The sequence below is a fragment of the Sciurus carolinensis genome, chromosome 17 (assembly GCF_902686445.1).
Source record: "Sciurus carolinensis chromosome 17, mSciCar1.2, whole genome shotgun sequence".
NCBI lineage: Eukaryota > Metazoa > Chordata > Mammalia > Rodentia > Sciuridae > Sciurus > Sciurus carolinensis.
In genome coordinates this window covers 25,239,055-25,257,867 of record NC_062229.1, presented here as the reverse complement: position 1 = coordinate 25,257,867, position 18,813 = coordinate 25,239,055, and the positions used below count along the sequence as shown (strand labels likewise).

Below are 18,813 nucleotides of genomic sequence, written 5' to 3'. Positions count from 1 at the left end.
AATACAAAACCACTCACGATGGTACCACCAGAACAAAAAGTCTATCTTATGCCTCTCTCCAAAAATGTAAAACTGTACGTCTGCACTAGTACACATAGCATTCTCATGACTGGGATTTTTAATCACGTGGACTTTTTTTTTTTCTTTTTCTTTCTTTCTTTCTTTTTTTTTTTTTTTTCTTTTCTTTTTTTCAGTGCTGAGAGTTGAGCCCAAAGCCTTGAGCATGGTAGGCAAGTTCTCCATCATTGAGCCACGTCCCCAGCCCACACGGACCCTTGGGAATCATGTTTTTACTTAGGCGTATTTCATGAACAGTTTCTGAAATTAAGTCTTCTTGGAGGAAATGATGTTAATGATGGGGACATATTTCCTCCTCTTTGATATGACGTAAGTCATTTTACGATTGTCCCATGGGAGGACATTTGGAGTTCCAAATCCTGTGATTCAGAATCATCAGCAGGGAACACCCTGGGCTGAAGGGTGTACACAGGCACAGGCTGAGGCCCTCAGAGCCAGAGTGTCCTGAGGGTTGTAAACTGCCCATCAGTGGTGTGAAAGATCTGTCCTGCCATCTTTGCAATGGAGCAATCATGTTCAAAACCTCTGAAAATTTGATAGGTAAAGAGAAGGCACATTGTGTTTTTAATACACATTTTAAGATAGCAGGGCAGATTTTACCCCCATGAGTTTATCAGCTGTTTCTGTCATTTTCTGTGAATTATCTTTTCAGATCCTTTGACCCTTTTTTTTTGGGGGGGGGTACCAGGGATTGAACCCAGAGGCACTTAACCACTGAGCCACATCCCCAGACCTTTTTTATATTTTTTTATTTAGAGGAAGGGTCTCTTTGACTTGCTTAGGGCCTTGCTAAGACTGTCTTTGAACTCATGATCCTCCTGCCTCAGCCTCCCAGTGTCAGGGACCAAGAAGAAGTTCTCATTCTGAGGACATTCTGACCTTTATGATAAGCAGCAGCCCAGGGAGCATTTTGCGGTTGCCTCCCCTGTGCAAACACCCTGCAGCTGAAGGCTGACGGATTCCCGGAGCGCGCCCCCTCCCCACTCCCGGCTGACCGCTCCCCACTCCCGGCTGACCGCTCCCCACTCCCGGCTGATAGTTTTGCCTATGGCCCGCCCCCGCTTCTCTCTGGGATTTCACCTTCCCGCCAGCGTGAACTTGCACCTTATCAGGAGCCCAAAAGAAAAACACAGCCAACCAGCCTGTGTCTCATCATACCCCTCATTCCCTCAGCATAAATACCCTTGAGAACAATAAAAATTTGCAGCTTGATCAGAATTCCTGTCTTGCTGTCACTCCCTGTGTCTCTTGTCCCTTCATTCCTTCTCTCTTAGATTTGCCGTCCTGCATTGATGTCCCGCGGGTCAGGACATCCCAGAACTCTGGGATTACAGGCATGCACTACCCGACCCAGCTGCTTTGACCATTTTTGAGTTGTTTTCATATTAATATGTAAAACTTTTTATGTATGAACTTTTTAAGTTAGAAAAAAGTTAAAAATATTAACCTTTTAAGTACATTTTTTTAAAATAAATGTTAGCCCTTTTACATGTCTTTAAGTATGGCACTTTTTTTTTTTTTTTTTTTTTTTTTTTTGGTGCTCAGGATTGAACCCAGGTGCACTCTAGTACTGAGCTACATTCCCAGCCCTTTTTTACTTTTTGTTTTGAGACAAGTTCTCACTAAGTTGCCCGGGCAACTGAGGTTAGCTGTTATATGACAAGAAATGTGCATTAAAACTATTAGCAGCAATCCTCCTGCCTCAGCCTCCCAAGTCTTTGGGATTAAAGTAGGGTTCACCCTACTGGACGCTACTTTTTATGTTTTACAAATATACCATACAAGTAAACTTCAGTTGTAATTGTCCTGGGGTGTTTTGAACATGTACTGATTGCCATAACCAGGCCTGGCTGGTTTCTATCATGGCTTCCCCAGGTTCATGAGAATGCCAGTTTCCTCAAAAGTCCTTCCAGCAACATTCTTCATCGAACCACCTCAGGACCACATGTCTCCCTGGGCCGCCCCTTGACTATATACCCAGCTGACACCCAGCTGTGTGGATCACCCTGCTCCCTGCCTCCCGCCCTCCACTGAACCCTGTGACATCCTGAGTGCTCTGTCAGTTTTCTCCTTGAGAGCAGAGTCTGCCCTCTGGTTCCCTCATTCTGAAAGCCTGCCGAGAGTCACTGTCTCTGAGCTGAGAGACTCTGACTGGGATAGCTGATTAGCCACACCTCGGGGAGGAATGAATGCTTACCTGGCCCAGCTGGTTAAGAGAAGGGAGTCTCTGAGGTCCCTGGGAGGTAGAGAGGACCCCTGCCCTGGGGGTCAGGGGTACCTTTGAGCAGGTCTTGTGCCTTTGTCTGGGCCTGCAGCGCACAGGAAACCTGGCAGAGAGGTTGGGGTTTGATTAACCGCATGCCCAGAGGCAGGCGGCGCCCTCTCTGATGCTCAGCTTCTCCACCTGTCTAAGGGGGTAAGAATCCTGCCCTTGAAGGGTGTTGTGAGAATGAGGCGAGTTCCCATCACACCAAGGGCATGGTCAAGGCTCAGAAGAGCAGCGCCTTTGCCGCTGCTGCTATGTGCTTTATACTGCTGATTAAGTGGGGGCATCCTTTGTCCTGAGCAAAAAAGGGCAGTGAAGAGGGTTTCTTTCTGTCTCTGTCTCTGAACTTGAGATTAGTTAATGACTTTTCTTAGTCATCCTATTTCCGACACCTCAGTCTTCTCACACTGTTCTTTCTTCCTCATTAGCAAGCCTCTCAGAGAGTCGTTCTCCATAGCCCCGAATTTGAGGATGCTCTGTGTGCCCTGCTGGTGATGGCTGCCCCGATGGCCCCTCACATAACCTCGGAACTCTGGGCAGGTATGTGGGAGAGTCCTTGTTTGACTTTTTGCTACTAACCAGGAGGTGCCCTGCCTCTTCCTGGAACATTAATCAGGGCTCAGATATTCTCAGCCATGGGGTCCAATATGTGGCATGTACACTCAGCACTCTCTGTCTTGTACTCTGATGTGGTACTTCTTTGTTGAAATGTTCACCCCTGCCAAAGAGAAAGACACATTCACTTTGGAATAATGTGCCCAGACTAATGCAAATATTGATGTCTCCAAAGAACATTCCTTTTAATGACTCAGCCCACCAGCGTCCACACACCACACCATGGCCTTGTATGTTCTTTTAAGATAGAAGCACATGTTTGGTCCTACTTTACAGTTGGAGAAAGGGCATCTGGAATTAAGTTACTAGTCTAAAATGTTGTTTATACCAAGATTCAGTCCTCTACTCCAAATGGTTACTCCTAATCTAGGCACCAAAGCAGGTCTGACTGTTCATTCCCTAGAATTCTTTCCACATCGGTAGTGTTGACCCAGAGAGAATCAGGAACTTCATATAGATCCTCAAATTGGAATTGGGCCAAGCATATAGGAATAGGCAAAGAGACATGTAACCAAGCCACCAAAGGTCATGAGTGGAAGTCTTCAGATATTTCTAGAAATAGTCAATCTGTAATGCATTTGATTTAGTAGTTTATTTACATAAAAGAGTGCTCCTAATTAAATTGACTAACATGACTTTCTAGCATGTGTGAGACCCTGGGATCTATCTCCGGCTCCACAATCAATCAGAAATTTTAAAAAATTACTGATATGGTGACACAGAAAAAATGCATATTGACCAGTGAGGAGCCAAGAATGGTCAAATGCAGTGGTTCCCCTTATCTGTGGTTTCACTATCCAAGATTTCAGTTAACCAAGGTCAACTGAGGTTCTAAAATAGTAAATGAATCAGGTGTGGTGGCTCACACTACTCCCTCATCCTGACCACTTCTAGGCTGAGGCAGGAGGATCAGAAGTTCAAGGTCAGCCTGGGCAACATGAGACCCCATCTCAAAGTAAAATTGAAGAAAAGGGCTGAGGAACTTAGTATGCAGGATCCTAGATTCATTCCCTAATGTGGTACTGCAAAACAAACAAAACCAGAAAAATATTGAATGGAAAATTCCAGAAATGAATAACTCATAGCTTTTAAATCACACCATCCCATTCCATGCCACCTGGGTCTTGCTTTGTCTCACTTAATCATGGTTTCACCGTGACCTTGCTGATGTTGGTGTCTGTGAGATCATTTGTGTCTAACAGGAGGATAATGTGGTCCAGCTGTGAGCACCAGGCAAGCTTGTAATGACTCTGAGACCCAACTGTGATTGCCAGGCCACTTCCCAGATGCCAGGGACTGAAAATAAAAATCCCCTTCCTTCACCCTCTAGAAATAAGCAACCCTTGTCACACCCTAGTGCGGGGTCATGGTCACCGCCATGTACCTAATTTAGTTTTGCTTCGTTTTCTTGTAATTTTATATAATGTGAAATTCACCCACTTTTCATATACACTTGATGACATAAGTACATTTATACTCTTGTGTAAGCCTCACCATAATCCAGCATTAGAACATTTTCATTCCCCAAAAAGGTCCTTCTTACCATCAGTCCCATGCCCTCTCCCACCCGCACCATGACTGACGTGCTTTCTGTCTCTAGAGTTTTGCCTTTTCCAGAAATGTCCTATAAATGAAGTCATATAATCCTTTGTCTCATTCATTCTTTTAGTATAGTGCTTTTAAGATGTATGCATGTTATACGTATAGTACTTTGTTTCTTTTTCTTCTATTGATGATTTTGCTTTTGTTCTTATTTTTTTCTAGATGTCATATTATGATTGCTTTACTCAAATATTCCACGAACATACCTATTTCTGAGTCACCAAATATTTTTCTACTGGCAGGCATGGTGGTGCACGCCTATAACCCCAGAGTCTCAGGAGGCTGAGGCAGGAGGATTGCAAGTTCAAAGCCAGCCTCAGCAGTTTACCAAGGGATATAGCTCAGTGGTTAAGCACCCCTGGGTTTAATCCCCAGTACCAAAAAAAGGTTTTTTTTTTCCTCTGGCATCTGTTTTTAAGTTTTTGTTTTTGCAGATCTAGGGATTGATATGATTTATGCCTGACTGATTGCCTAATATGAAGATATTATGGGATAAATTCATCTGGACCTTGATATAGTAGCTGTTTTTTTTTTTTTTTTGGTAGTGAGGATTGAACCCAGGAGTGCTTAACCATTGAACCATATCCCCAACCCTTTTTTATATTTTATTTAGAGACAGTGTCTCACTGAGTTGCTTAGTGCCTTGCTAAGTTGCTAAAGATGATTTTGTACTCATGATCCTCCTGCCTCAGCCTCCCAAGCTGCTGGGATTACAGTTGTGCACCACTGTACCCGGTTTGTAGTAGACTTTTAATATACTGTTACATTGAATTTGGGAGAAAAAAAAATCTATTTGCTGGTGTTTTATTTAGAATTTTACAATTATTTTCCTAAGCCCAGTTTTCTCAGCATGCTCTTCAAGCTGGGGAGTGAGGCTTTTGCTGACCTCACGGAGTGGACTGGTTGCCTCTGGGGTCTCACTAAGTTGCATGATTGACCTGGCACTTGTGATCCTTCTGCCTCAACCTCCTGCCTCCTGTAATAAACTCCCCGACTCACGTAGCGTGTACGCCTCTTTCCACTTCATCTTCTTTGTCCCACGCTATCTGCTGCTGCCTTCATTTTACTTCTTTCCAGAGGGACTGATGTAAGTAGGATTTCAGAGACTCCCTCCTGCACTCCCCTCCAGTCTCTGCATCTGGAATGGGGACGGGGGACAAAGGTCTGCTCTGTCTAGGTCCCTGTCCAGTCTGTCCTTCATTTCCGTGACACATCTCTGGCATGACATACACTTAAGTGATGTGACAGAAACTAGCCTGTTTTGTGCTTTGCTCCGTGGTTTTTCCTACACGTGACCGCGTTGTTGTTGTGAGCTATTTGATCTTGAGGAGTAGATCAGATTAAAACTTAGTTTTTCTACAGTATTTCATTCATTATTTTATAAACACTTACCGAGCACATACTGTGGGCCAGGTTCTGATCTGAGCAATCTGTGGGAAAGCTGGGGCGGGCGGTTGGAGGAGGGGGCACTGCAGCCTGCGTTCATTCAAGGGGAGATCTTTCTTAAAGCTTTACAAGTCCATCACAGCTTATTGTTCTGAGTTCAAGAAAAGCAACATTTAACCTTTGCCTCCCGCTCTTCCCCCAATGTGTGCCAACCTTTTTAAGTGAGCAGCTGTGGGTGCCACCAGTTGAGGGAGGAGTCTCACACACCCAGCATGTCACCCTGGTCATTAACTCACAGGTGTAGTCGGGTGTTCCCAGGAAAGAAAGGGGACATGATCCCTTCCTGCCTCTCCCAGCAGACGATAAAGGACCTGGAGCAAGGTGCTGACCAGGGCAGGAGCGCTGTATCATCAGGGCATCATTGTCATCCCTCACTCTCAGGCATTTCCATTCTAAAGCTCTGGACCATTTTTATGCACCTTCCATTTATTCTAGAAGACTCACCTTCCACGTAGCTTCTGGTTGATTCTTACAACTTAGAACGATAACCTCAGAATGACTGTAAAGAGAATGTGGTAAATGGCATGGCATATTCAGAAGTTACCGTTTCCCAGAGTCCCGCGTGAAGCTACTTCTCCCAGGAGAGATGCTCCCTGCAGAGCAGCAGAGGTGAGATCTGTTTTCCAGGGCAGACTTGAAGTCCTGTTGGCACAGTGGCCACCACTGGATGGATAGAAGGAGCATGTTGGAGAAGCCCACGGGACTCGCAGCCTGACAGTTCTGTCAGTTGCCTCAAGGGTAAATGGGGACTTTGAGTAAGAAACAGAACCAGCAGCTTGGCCGTTTACAGACTGCAGCAGGATGAGGAAATCTTTTTTCCTTCCTGAAGCCTGAAGCCTGAAGCCTGAAGCCTTGGGAAGCTAAAGACACCACATCTGAATTTGCAATGTTATCTTTTGTTTATGAATGTAGAATTGTCCTCTCCGGATGAGGGTGTTAGCTGCTTGCATGGAAAAATTTTGAGTATTCAGAGTTGCTGGTTCTGTTCTGCTCAATACTTCCTTCATTGGTGGATGGTTAAGGAGCAGAAGTTTGGGGCTTGGGGGTAGGGCTCAGTGGTAGAATGCATGCTTAGCTTGTGCAAGGCCTGGGGATTGATCCCCAGCGAGAGAAGACCAGGAGAAGGAAGAGAAAGGGAGGGAGGGAGAAAGAGAGGGAGGAGAAGGAAGGAAAGAAGAGCAGAGCCAGGCACAGTGGCATGTCTGTAATCCCAGCTACTCAGGAGTCTGAGGCAGGAGGGTGGCGAGTTTGAGGCCAGCCCTGGCAATGCAGCAAGCCTCCATCTCAAAAAAGAAAGAAAGAAAGCAAAAAATCAGAGACTTCATTAGTCCGACTCTTGTTGAAGAGGCAGTTTCATCATCGTCAAAAATGACCTATCCAGTCTGTAAAAATAAAAATTAAAAAAATAAATAAAATAAAATACAAATGCAAAAATAAAAACAAAAAAATAAATGACCTATCCAACAGGAACAATTGGATAAGTCTTAGGGGAATATGCTGAGTGAAAAACTCCAGGCTCAAAGCTTATATATTGTTGTGATGCCATTTATATAACACTCTTGAAATCTAAAAAATTAAAATGGGCTGGGATGGAGCTCAGTGGTAGAGCACTTTCCACTCGCAGGAATGCAAACCAAGGGGAAAAAAAGAAAATAGAGATGGAAAACACGAAGGTAGTTGTGAGGGGTTGGGGTTGGGTGGAGGGGCAGCAGCTGCAGAACGGTGGCACTGGGGTGCTGCCTTGTGTTGCTAAGCAGTCGTGGGTCTTGACGGGTGGGGAGCATGTGAAGTCACACACACACACACACACACACACAGGTAGTTCTTACAACCCTGATGCAGTCTGAACAAACTGTGGATTGATTGTACCAGCTTCCTGGTTTTGATATTGTGCTATAATTATGCCAGATGGGTAGGCTGGACGAAGGGCACATGGGACCTCTTAATATTTCTCTGTTGAACTGAAAATTATTTCACCATAAAGTTGCTGCTCTTTTTATTGCCTCTCTAAACTCCCAAGTCCTGAGTGTTGAGATTCTAGTTCTAGGACATAGTGGCTCCTAAGAGAAGAAGAAAGAAGGAAGGGAGAAAGGAATTTATTTCTAGTTGAAGGTTTTAATTCACACACACGCGTGCGTGCACTCAGACACACACGCCCACATCTGGCCAGAGGTAGCCATTCACCCCACAAGCATCCGAGGCAGCCTCCTCTCCTGCAGTCCAGCAGCAGGAGCACCGAGACAGGGACAGGCCTGTCTGGTGCCTGACTAACACCACTGCCTGTGTTCCTGTGTCCGCTTCTGAAGTGCCCAGAACCAGCTGCAGAAAATAAGTTCAACTCCCTGGGGAGGGGGTGTCTCGGAACACATGCCTGAGGACCAGGTCTCTATAGAGCACTGGTTGTGCACCCTCATGGTCACGTGGCTGACTGGGATCCGTGGCTCCATGAGAGTGCCAGGCCACGTATTGCTAGTCCAGAGAAGGTCAAAATTCAAAATGTGGTTTCCGATGGGTGTGCGTGGCTTTCATACCATTATAAGGTTGAGCCACCATAAGCCAGAGTCCAGGGTGTTAAAATGTGGGATAAGACATTTCTGTTTTCCTGGCCCTTTTGGAGCTCTGTGGTGACCGTTCTTCCTTGACATTTGCCTCAGTGTGTAACATGCATGACCTCCAAGACATCCTTTGGTACTTACTGTCGAGACCACAGCAGGGAGGCCCTAGAAGGCGCCCTTCCTCCTGAAGCATCAGTCTACCTGCACAAACCCATTTTTCTTCATAAAATAATTTGAAATAACATTCTTTGTAACTTGTTACAAAAAATGGCTGTGAGGGCTGAGGTGCAGCTCAGTGGCAGAGCGCACGCCTGGCGTGTGTGAGGCCCTGGGTCCCATGCCCAGCACCACAAAAAAGAAAACATTGGCTGTGAAATCTTACAGCTATAGTGTCTTGCTAGATCCATTAATGCCACCAAAATTATAAACATACCAATCATGTAGACATCTGTGTTTTTGTGTGAGAGAGAGAGCTCGAGAGATTATTTCAAGGGAGAAAACCTATCTGTTGATGCTCTGTTGGTTTGGGCAGGGGACTGGTTGTTGTTTGTTTTGTCTGGGTGTTTGTGTTTGCTGTGTGGACGTTGTTATCTCGAAATCATGTCAATGAAACCATTTCTCTGGGAAAAGGATAAAATGAAGTAGCCTTACTTCCTGTGCATTTCTTAGGAATCGTCAAGGCTAATGGAGACCCCAGGGTGACCAGAGGCCACAGAGCCCTCAGGTCCTTCTTTCTGGTGTATATGAGGACAGGAGGTGGGGAAATGGGGGTGGAGATAGACCCAAAGGTGGCCATCAGGAGAGAACTGCCACCCACAGGAGCCATGACTACCCTCCCAGCATTCATACCATGCCAAGGTACCATGGTGACCTCACCAGCTCTCAGAGAGGGAGAGGCGGCATGCCTCGGTTATTCCACAGGAAGCTCAGCTGTCCCCGAGGAGGGGAAGGAAAGGGGTGGGCTGTGGGCCACAGTGGCCCTGCATGGTGGCCTTGCATTGCTAGGACTCTGCCACTTCCCAGCTGGTGTTCAACTATCCCCATACGCTTTTCAAAGACCAGCTTTCCACCTGATCTGTCACTTTGGTTATGCCACATAAAGAAGCCCCTGTATTTGCCATGCAAATGTCAGGTATTTTTACTTCCCTAAAAAGAGCAGGCAGGCAGGAACACCCTGCAGGATCCTGCGTTTCTGTTCCCCACTGCACAGGATGGCCCCAGTCCTGTCTATATGGAAACGCTGGCAGGGGCCCAGGCAGCTATAAATAAGCATCCTGGTTGCTCCAGGAAGGCTGGGCTTCCTCATTTTTTTTAAAGTGGAATTTATAACAGCTTCTGCCCAGAACATTTGTGTCCAAGGTCCTTTCATCTCACAGGCATCCTGTGCAGCTTCCATTCTGAGGTTCTGGAAATCTTCCACTGCAGCTGGGTCACGGGACAGGCCACACTGGGCCAGCTCACTAAAATAAAGCAAGGATTATCTGCCTTCTGTGACCTCTGTCTCACATTTAGATAGGAGTGTTAATAGACTCCCCTCTAAGGAACAAGCAGGAATCTCCTTTCTGTTCTTGCCAAAAGGCACATGTGTTAGACATGGAATAGGTTCATTAAGAAGCACAAGAGCTGCAGGCCCAGGAGCCAGCTGGGCATCAGGAGTATGTCATGTGTCTTATACCACTCCATCCTCAGCCCTCAGGGCCTTCGCTTCCCACCATTGACCCTTTGACTGATTGACCAGCACACGTGCTCACAATGAAAGGGCCTGAGAAAAAAAAAAACTTGCAACAAGTAAGTCCCTGATACTGGCACAAAAAGATGGAGGTCACCAGAATAGAATGTGCCAGCACTATGCAGAGTAGTCCAGGGACCCGAGGCTGGCCTGGGAACTGTCAGTTCCAGTCCATGACAAGATAAGAAGCTGTGCCAAGATGTAAACCGCCATCACAAAGTGCACAGTTGAGTTGGGCTGGCTTTCTATGAGGTGGTGTGTGTATATACGTATATACAAAATAAAACATTATATACATAAAATGTTTTATTTTTATATACATGTATATATACATATATATGCTTTGTATCTCTTTCCATAGAGAGAGAGACACACACACACACACACACACACACACACACACACACGTACATATTATTTTTTAACATAACAGGACTTTCTCAATGAAGGAAGCAATGTGTTAGTTTACATTCTGTTCCAAGTTCTTTACCTCACTGCACACATGCACTTTGAGTAGCTCTGAAGTGAACACTCTTGAAACAATCCCTGAGATAATATATTTGTGTCAATATATGGATACAAATCAATAGGTAAGGGAAGATTTGTTCAGCCAATTGGGTTTGGAAAGTTGACCATGTTTGTTTGTTTGTTTGTTTTTAATGATTTTTTTTGTAATTGTAAACAAAATTAATTATTAATAAATTTAAATGTTAACTTGGGAAGAAAATGAAACCTCTGAAAGAGAACAGAAGAAAATCTTGACCTCATCCCACAATATGGAAAATCTTTATTTATAAATATTTTTCCAAATTGTAAAAGGCTGGGGATGCCACTCAGTGGTAAAGCGCTGGCCTGGGACCTACTCCTTTAACTAGGTCCCACCTCCTACAGTTTCCACCACCTCCCATTATTGCCATCAAGTGGTTAATCCGTTGATGAGGTCGGAGCTCTTGTAATCTGATCACTTCCCCGAAAACCCACCTTTGAACTTCACTGTACTGGGGACCAAGGCTTCCACACACAAGCCTTTGGGGGACACTTCCTGTCTGAACCATAACAGAGCCCACTGGGAGAGAAAGTTTAGCGGGGAGGTGAGGCTCCCTCTGAGAAGGTTGTGTGTCCGCCGTTCCTGGCTCCAGCGACTCCAGTGATCACGCGTAAAGGGCTGGGTGGGAGGCCTCTCACACCACAAGTATCCACGGGCAAGAGAGGAAGCCAAGGCCCCTCAGTACGCAAGCTGGCTCCAAAGCATTCCTTCCCCATCAGAGCTGCAGAGAGATGACCTGGGAAAATCGGCAGCCTTGTTTTCCCAGATGCTCACCCCAGCAGCATGTCCACTCATCTTTTAGCTCTGGGTTCTGTTTGCAAAGAGCTGCCTATAAACCTGCGGCTATGAAGCAGACACGGCAGGCTGCAGTCATGGTGTGGCCTTCTGTAGCCTCCTCCGACAGCTCCAGGCCAGGCTGTGTCCAGGCCATGGCCTTCCATCCTGCTCTTATGAACCTCCCATACAGAGTGGCCAACTCTTCCGTGTCTTGCCTTGCAGGCCTGGCGCTGGTGCCCAAGAAGCTCTGTGCCCACTATGCCTGGGACTCCACTGTGCTGCTTCAGGCCTGGCCCACGGTGGACCCAGAGTTCCTTCAGCAGCCTGACGTGGTGCAGATGGCAGTTCTGGTAAGCCTCTCTGCTCAGCCCCCAGCCCACCTGACCAGGCACGGAGCACAAGGCCTCTTGCCTTTTCTAGTGCCTTTTGGTTTTCCGCATCACCACATAACAGAACCATTATGAGCATTACGCTTTCATGGCCCTCAGGGACTAGAAGGGAGAGAAATCAACCTGCCCTGTTTGACAGGTTCCATTTGTCTTTTCCAGCTGAGGACTGCTCATTCAGCTGGGCCTGGGTGTGGCTATTTGGTTGGGGAGTTCAGGGGTGAGGTCACTGGCAATGCAGGAAGACCTCTCACTGTAAATCTATTTTAGAAAAGCTGCATAAAGTTTCTTTTCTTTTTCTTTTCTTTTTTTCTTTTTTTTTCCCCCTTTGGTAAATTGAAACAGCATAAATTCAAGAGTAGTTTATTGTTTAAACCTTTTATATCAGAAATAACTCCCTTAATCTCTTTGTAACACTTGCATATTTGATTATTTAATATGAGACACACTTATAGGGAATGTCTCTTCTGTACGCTGATGTGGTTGAAGAGGGAAAGAGGCCAGGGGTGGACATTTTACATCACTGCCTCTGAGCCCCACGTGGGCCTGGTAATTCACAACCAAAATGTAATGTGTGACTCACGTCACCCTACAAGGTGATCATTACCATTCTCATTTGCAGTTGAGGAAACAAGTTTGGAGAAGTGACCAGGTGTAATCATTTACTCTTCAATAATTACCAAGTACCTACTGTGTGCCAGGCACAGTGCTAGGTTCTGGGGACACAGAATCAAATAAGACAGGCAGGGTCTCTACCCTCATGGAGCTTAAAGCACAGTGGCACACACCTGTAATCCCAGCAACTCAGGATCTGATGCAGGACAATCACAGGTTCAAGGCCAGCAACTTAACGAGACCCTATCTCAAAATAAAATTTTTATTTTATAATCTTAGATTTAGGGTTGGGGATGTAGCTCCACGGTAGAGAATTGCCTAGCATGTGCAAGGCCCTGGGTTTGGTCCCCAGCATCACACACATACACGCAGAAAGAGACACACACAAAGGAAAGAGAAAAATGAATAAATAAAGTGAATGCATACTGTACCAAGTTAAACCTGCCCAGGGCGAGGGAGGCCATGCCCCACAGAGGCTCCACAGAGGTGCCAGGCCCAGCTCTGTGCACCTATGCAAGCCCTAGGTCCAGCGGGAAGGTCATCATTTGGAAAGACAGTGTTTGGTCCTGGAGTTGGGTTCCTGACAGCAGCTCAGCTCCCCACCACCTGCTCTGGCCCTTAGTCCTGCCTCCCCCACCTCCCCTCTGTCCCACTGTGAGGCAAAAAAGGTGAGGCTGCCTTGGAGGCTTCTTCCAAAAATCCTCAAAATCAAAAGCATCCTTGCAGCACAGAGAAGACTTTTTTCTTTTTTTTTTTTTTTTTTTTTTTTTTTTTTTAGTACCAGGGATTGAACCCAGGAACACTTTACCCCTGAACTACATCCCTAGTCCTTTTTATTTTTTCATTTTGAGACAGAGTCTTGCTAAGTTGCCAGGGCTTTTGCTCAATTACTGAGGCTGGCCTTGAACTTACAATCCTGCCTCAGCCTCCGGAGCCACTGGGATTACAGGCGCCCTCACACCCAACTCAGAGAGGACCTTTCTTTAACTTGAGTAATGTTGGTAAGAAATAGCTAACTCATGTACCCGCAAAAACTTGCCCTCACACAGTTGAGAAATGATGGCTTACAATTTCCAGTGGTAGGATTGTACTTCTATTTTAAGTTATCACGAAATTTCTGTTTGAAACATCATCAAATTGAGTTTTGATCATTAGTAAAATAATTTTAGAAGACCATTGAACTGTAAACCCCAAATTAAAAGTGAGTTAAGGCTCCCAGCTTGTACCCAGCCTGAGAGGGTTGGGTGGGGCAGTGTGCCAACACAAGACATCTGGAGTGGTCCCTTGCTGACTCTGGAGAGATTTCAGGGTTGGTGCCCCATCTTGAAAGAGAAGCCGCAAGCACCATTCAGTGTAATGTAGTTCAGTTGAACCCCATGTGGTCTTTGTGCCCAAGACAAGCTGGACTCTGCCAAGTACCTGGGTTACAGAGAAAAGGCCCTTTTCTTCAAGGAGCTTAGCGCCAAGGGACCAAGGTCTAGGGCATGTGAGTTTTCTCACACACAGAGTTCGTGCAGCATCAAGGTCAAGGTGTAAGAGCTTGGGGGCTGGGATTGTGGCTCAGTGGTAGAGCACTTGCTTAGCATGTGTGAGGCACTGGGTTCAGTGCTCAGCACCACATAAAATAAATAAAGGTCCATCAACAACTAAAAATATATTAAAAAAAAAAAAAGATATAAGAGCTTGGGATTTGGACTATGCTGGGTGAGGGTCTCAGACACTCACCAAACCTCAGTTTCCTTCGTTATAAAATGGAGACAGCCCCATGCCAGCTTCCCCCTGTTGTTGAGGCATGTAGATGGGATAATGGCCAAAGTGCTTCCCTGGTTTTGTGCATGCTAACTAACTCGTAGCTGGCGCAAATGAAGGGCCAGGTATGGCCTAGGACTCTCCAGATACAAATTCATTTACTCCATACGGTGGTTCTGGGGGTGGGCCTGCCATTACAGCCTGGACTCATCCCCTCCGACGGTGAGACAACAGTGGCAGAACGGGGCTTAATAGCTCACTAGTCCAGAATTCACTCAGTGAATGGTGACTGCTGCCAGCTCGCCATTGCTGTTTCTGTCTGTTGGGAGATTAGAAGAGGTGTCACGAGGACAAGAAGCTGGGTGTTGGCTTTGAAAGAGGAACAGCATGTCCCCAGTGGAGACAGGGGTGTCAGAACATCAGATGGGGGGAGCGAGTCCCCAGGGACCCTGGACTGTGGGCCATGGAGCAGCTGGGGCAAAGGGCACAGGAAGGGCGGCTGAGGGCTGGGAAAGTCGCTGCCTCAGAGGCCAACCTCCATCCAGAGACCTGGAGCTGAAGGGGGGGTCTGGGCAGGAGAGAGAGGATTCAGCAGATTATCCACTTTCCTGTGCTTGCTGCGTTGGGCCTCAGACAAATGACTTCTCCTCACCTATCTCTGCTTCCTCGCCTATAAAATGGGGTGGGATTGTAATGCATCTCCTCACAGGCTCATCCAAGTAAACTGCATGGCACGTGCCTGGCACACAGGCAGATGGGCCATTCCAGCCCAGATTTGGACTTAAACCTGCTCTGCAGTGACCTGGTAATCCCTCGCTCTGGATATGACCCAAGCATATGTTTTTGGGTTTTTGTTTGTTTGTTTTTGTTTTTGTGTTTTTGTTTTGGCACTTGGGAAATTGAACTCAGGAGTGCTTTACCACTGAGTCACATCCCCAGCCCTTTTTTATTTTTTATTTAGGGACAGGGTCTTGCTAAGTTGCTCAGCGCCTCGCTATGTTGCTGAGGCTGGCTTTGAACCTGCAATCCTCCTCCTTCAGCCTCCTGAGTCGCTGGGACTGCAGATGTGTGCCACCGTGCCCAGCCTAAGCCTATGTTTTAAACATGATTCCCGCCACAACTGTGTTTGGGGCAGTGCTCAGGAAACACAAGGTGGCGTTCACCTGCAGCGCTGAGGTCGCGGTCTGTCTGTTTTTCTCTCCCAGTTAGTGGCTTTGTGCCCTCCTCCTTCCACCCCAACGCAGTGCCAACCGTCCTGTCTCCTCCCTGTGCTTCTTTCCCATACAAACCGCAGTCCCCTTGCAGGCGGTGGGGACTGGCACTGGGCTGCCTGCCTCAAGGTAGACTGTCCTCATTGTTTGTCTCTGGCTATTTTCCTTCTCAGATTAACAACAAAGCCTGTGGCAAGATCCCTGTGCCCCAGCAAGTTGCCCAGGACCAGGATAAAGTCCATGAACTTGTTCTCCAGAGCGAACTGGGTGTCAGGCTCTTGCAGGGGAGAAGCATCAAGAAGGCCTTCCTCTCCCCCAGGACTGCCCTCATCAACTTCCTGGTGCAAGAGTGACAGCCGGGACCTCAGAAGAGCCTCCTTCCAGGCCTGGGGTGGGATATTGACCTTTGTACTACGACATGCTGGGGACAACAGGGTGCCTGTGCAGGGGTGAGGGTGGGCGTGGGCAAAGGAGATATCGCAGGGAGGGAGAGGGGTCAGGTAGCTGTCTCTTGCCCTCCACCCCCATGTCAGGGTTGAGGAAGCCATGTCATCCCATGTGAAGCCACTAGAAATGCTGCTGGCTGGGAGCAGGAAGGAGAAAAGAGAAGCAAGTGAGGACGGTGCCTCTGGAACAGCCCAGGGGCTTCTCGATCCTGAACTGGCACCAGGTGGACGCTTCTCGAGAGCTAAAGGTGGACCTGAGGAGCCACGCAGGCTCAGGAGCAGTGCGCCAGTCTCTCTGAACAAAGATTCAAGCCTCCGGAAGGCGGTGGATGGTCTCCTGGCCTTCAGGTTAGGCGAAGAAGCCATTTGGGTTATCTGCAAATGTGCAGTGTGTGGAGTTGGACACTGAGTCCTTTTGGAGTTCTGTCCTTCTGAATAGAAGACCAGCAATGCTGGTCCCTTTGCACGTTTCTCCACCACTCCTCAGCTCTACCACACAGGCCTCTTCCTCCCTGACCCCAACTGGACACGCCTTACACTCCCGAGAGTGAGCGAGGAGCAGTGCATCAGAACCAGCCCTTGGTGTGTGTGAATTGCTACGCAGGGAAGCAGACCCACTCTCAGGCTGCTGGCCGCCAACCTTGGAGCCCACCACAGCCTGCCAGGCAAGGGCCCCAGTGGCTCATGTGGACCCCAGATGGCAATGCTACCCTGGTGGATAGACTCAGAGCTACTCATGAGGAAGAGCGAGTCCAGCTGTGACTGCTCAGCATCGCCTCCTGTGTCTAGGCCACTGCCATCTGGCTGCTAGGGAGGTGGCCAGGAGTGGCCCCGTGTGTGGGTCCAATCCTGGTTCTATATGAAGTAAGCATTGATGGGCTGTTATCAGAACTGACCTAGGCCACTGATTAACATTTAATGGGGGAAGAATGGAAAGAATCTAGACATTTCGTGATGCTAAAAATCTATATTTGTTATTTGATGCCGTTATTCTGCAGCAGCTTCTGATGTGGTCCCCTGCAGTTCATCAGTTGAGAGATGACTTTTTTTTTATTATAATAAAATGTTTACCACTTTGGGACATATCTGTGATCTTGGAATAGCCGCCATATTCCAAGTCTTGGTATTAATCAGGAACAGACTGAGGTCTGCCGTCATCATCAGAAGCTTGGCGGTGTGCCTGGCCCCACATGGAACACTGTGGAGATGCATGTGGTCCTGTCCCTCTGGAACTGGCTATATGGCAGACAACACTGATTCAGGCACATTAACAACAGCAAGTAAGTTACAGGTCCTCAAATTGACTTTTATGCCAGGTGCCCATGCCCAGAAATTCCAATTTAATTTGTCTGGGCTGTAGCTTGGCCATCAAGGTTCCTTGAAAGTGTACAAGTGGGGCTGGAAGTGAAGCTCAGTGGTAGAGCATGTGCTTAACATGCATAAACTCTGGGTTTGATCCATAGCATTGCAGAGAGAGAGAGAGAGAGAGAGAGAGAGAGAGAGAGAGAACTCTACAAGTGATACTAAAATTTGAGAACCACTGGACTAATGGATGCATTTGAACTATAATTTTTATCTAGTCTTTCCTCTCCCTAATCTTCAGCTTAGGTCTGGGGGTGCAGCTAGCTTGGTGGTAGAGCACTTGCCTAGTATGTGTGAGGCCTTGGGTTTCAGTCCCCAGAACCAAAAAAAAAAAAAAAAAAGTCTTATTTCCTGACCTTCAGCTTAACCAGATTGAGTTTGGCCTAGAACCAAGACATGATGAAGTAAGTGGAGTTGAAAAAGAGGGAAGGCAAAGGCCAGAACTCTAGAGCGAGTATTTAAAATGTTCCCAGAGCTGCCTTGAATGTGCATAATCCCATTGCATTTCAGAGCAAAGGTGGATTAAATATAAGCAAACATGGAACTTGGTACAAGGATTAGAGAATGTTTGGGCTTGATAGTCTTTTGTTTTTTCCTATGGTAAGCTAAGTAGTCTTGAACGAGATGAGGGTAGGAAGCCCTTTATTTGCACATTATCTAGCCAGAGCAGTGGACCAGTAAAGTCTCGTGGCTTCTGGACTGACCAGTTGACTGATGCCAGCATGGCCTGGGAGAACCTTCTCTCCAAGAGGATAAAATTGTTGAAATCAAGAGCTCCTTGGTACTTACTAAGAGGTACTAGATATCATGGGACCGTTGGACAGAAAGCTCTGTCCCTGCAGGCAAGTAGGTGGGGAGGGGAATGATCTCAGCCATTTATTGACTGCCTCGATGAGGTCAGAAAGAACTGGACAAATTCACATGCATTACCTCATTCAATTCCCATGAAACCCATAAAGGGAAGGAATGATTCTCTCATGAAGAATCCCAGGCTCTGAAGGTCAGTAATTTGCTTTCACAGCTACCAATTAGAAGAGCCAGGATCCAGACCCACATCTCCTGGCTTCCACTTAGGCAACCCTGACATGTCTACTGCCATATCCCTACATGATTGCCCATCTTGCTTGATGCCTGACAATCAGGTGAAATGTCAAGCAAAGCCATTGTTGTTTGAGCAGAGACTGGCTGGGGCTCCCCTCTTGAAAAGCTTTCAGTCTATAAATCTAAGAACACCCAGCAGCAGTGCTTTCTCTACAGAGGCAGGTGGTGGGTGAGAGGCCAAGAGCCTGGGATTTGTTCTGTGAGGCTAGAGGGTGAAGGTTATTGCCCTGACCCTGAAAGACCCAGGCCCAAGCACAGATGTCTAGCTTATCTCTGTTGGAAAAAAGACTGAAGAGAGAGTTTGGGGACAAGGAGAGTGGAGATCCAC

The 18,813-nt window shown here is 47.0% G+C and overlaps 1 protein-coding gene across 4 annotated transcripts in view; it reads left to right on the top strand.

The window, feature by feature from the left end:
* Lars2 (leucyl-tRNA synthetase 2, mitochondrial) overlaps positions 1 to 17,105 on the top strand; it is a 145,218-nt gene extending 128,113 nt beyond the window's left edge. For all 4 annotated transcript variants that reach the window (XM_047531622.1, XM_047531621.1, XM_047531623.1 and 1 more), the window contains exons 19-21: positions 2,773 to 2,884; positions 11,838 to 11,965; positions 15,750 to 17,105. In XM_047531622.1, coding sequence (XP_047387578.1) covers positions 2,773 to 2,884; positions 11,838 to 11,965; positions 15,750 to 15,929 — 420 coding nt within the window. In that variant the 3' untranslated portion in view covers positions 15,930 to 17,105. The remainder of the gene's footprint in view (positions 1 to 2,772; positions 2,885 to 11,837; positions 11,966 to 15,749) is intronic.
* Positions 17,106 to 18,813: the final 1,708 nt, after the last annotated feature.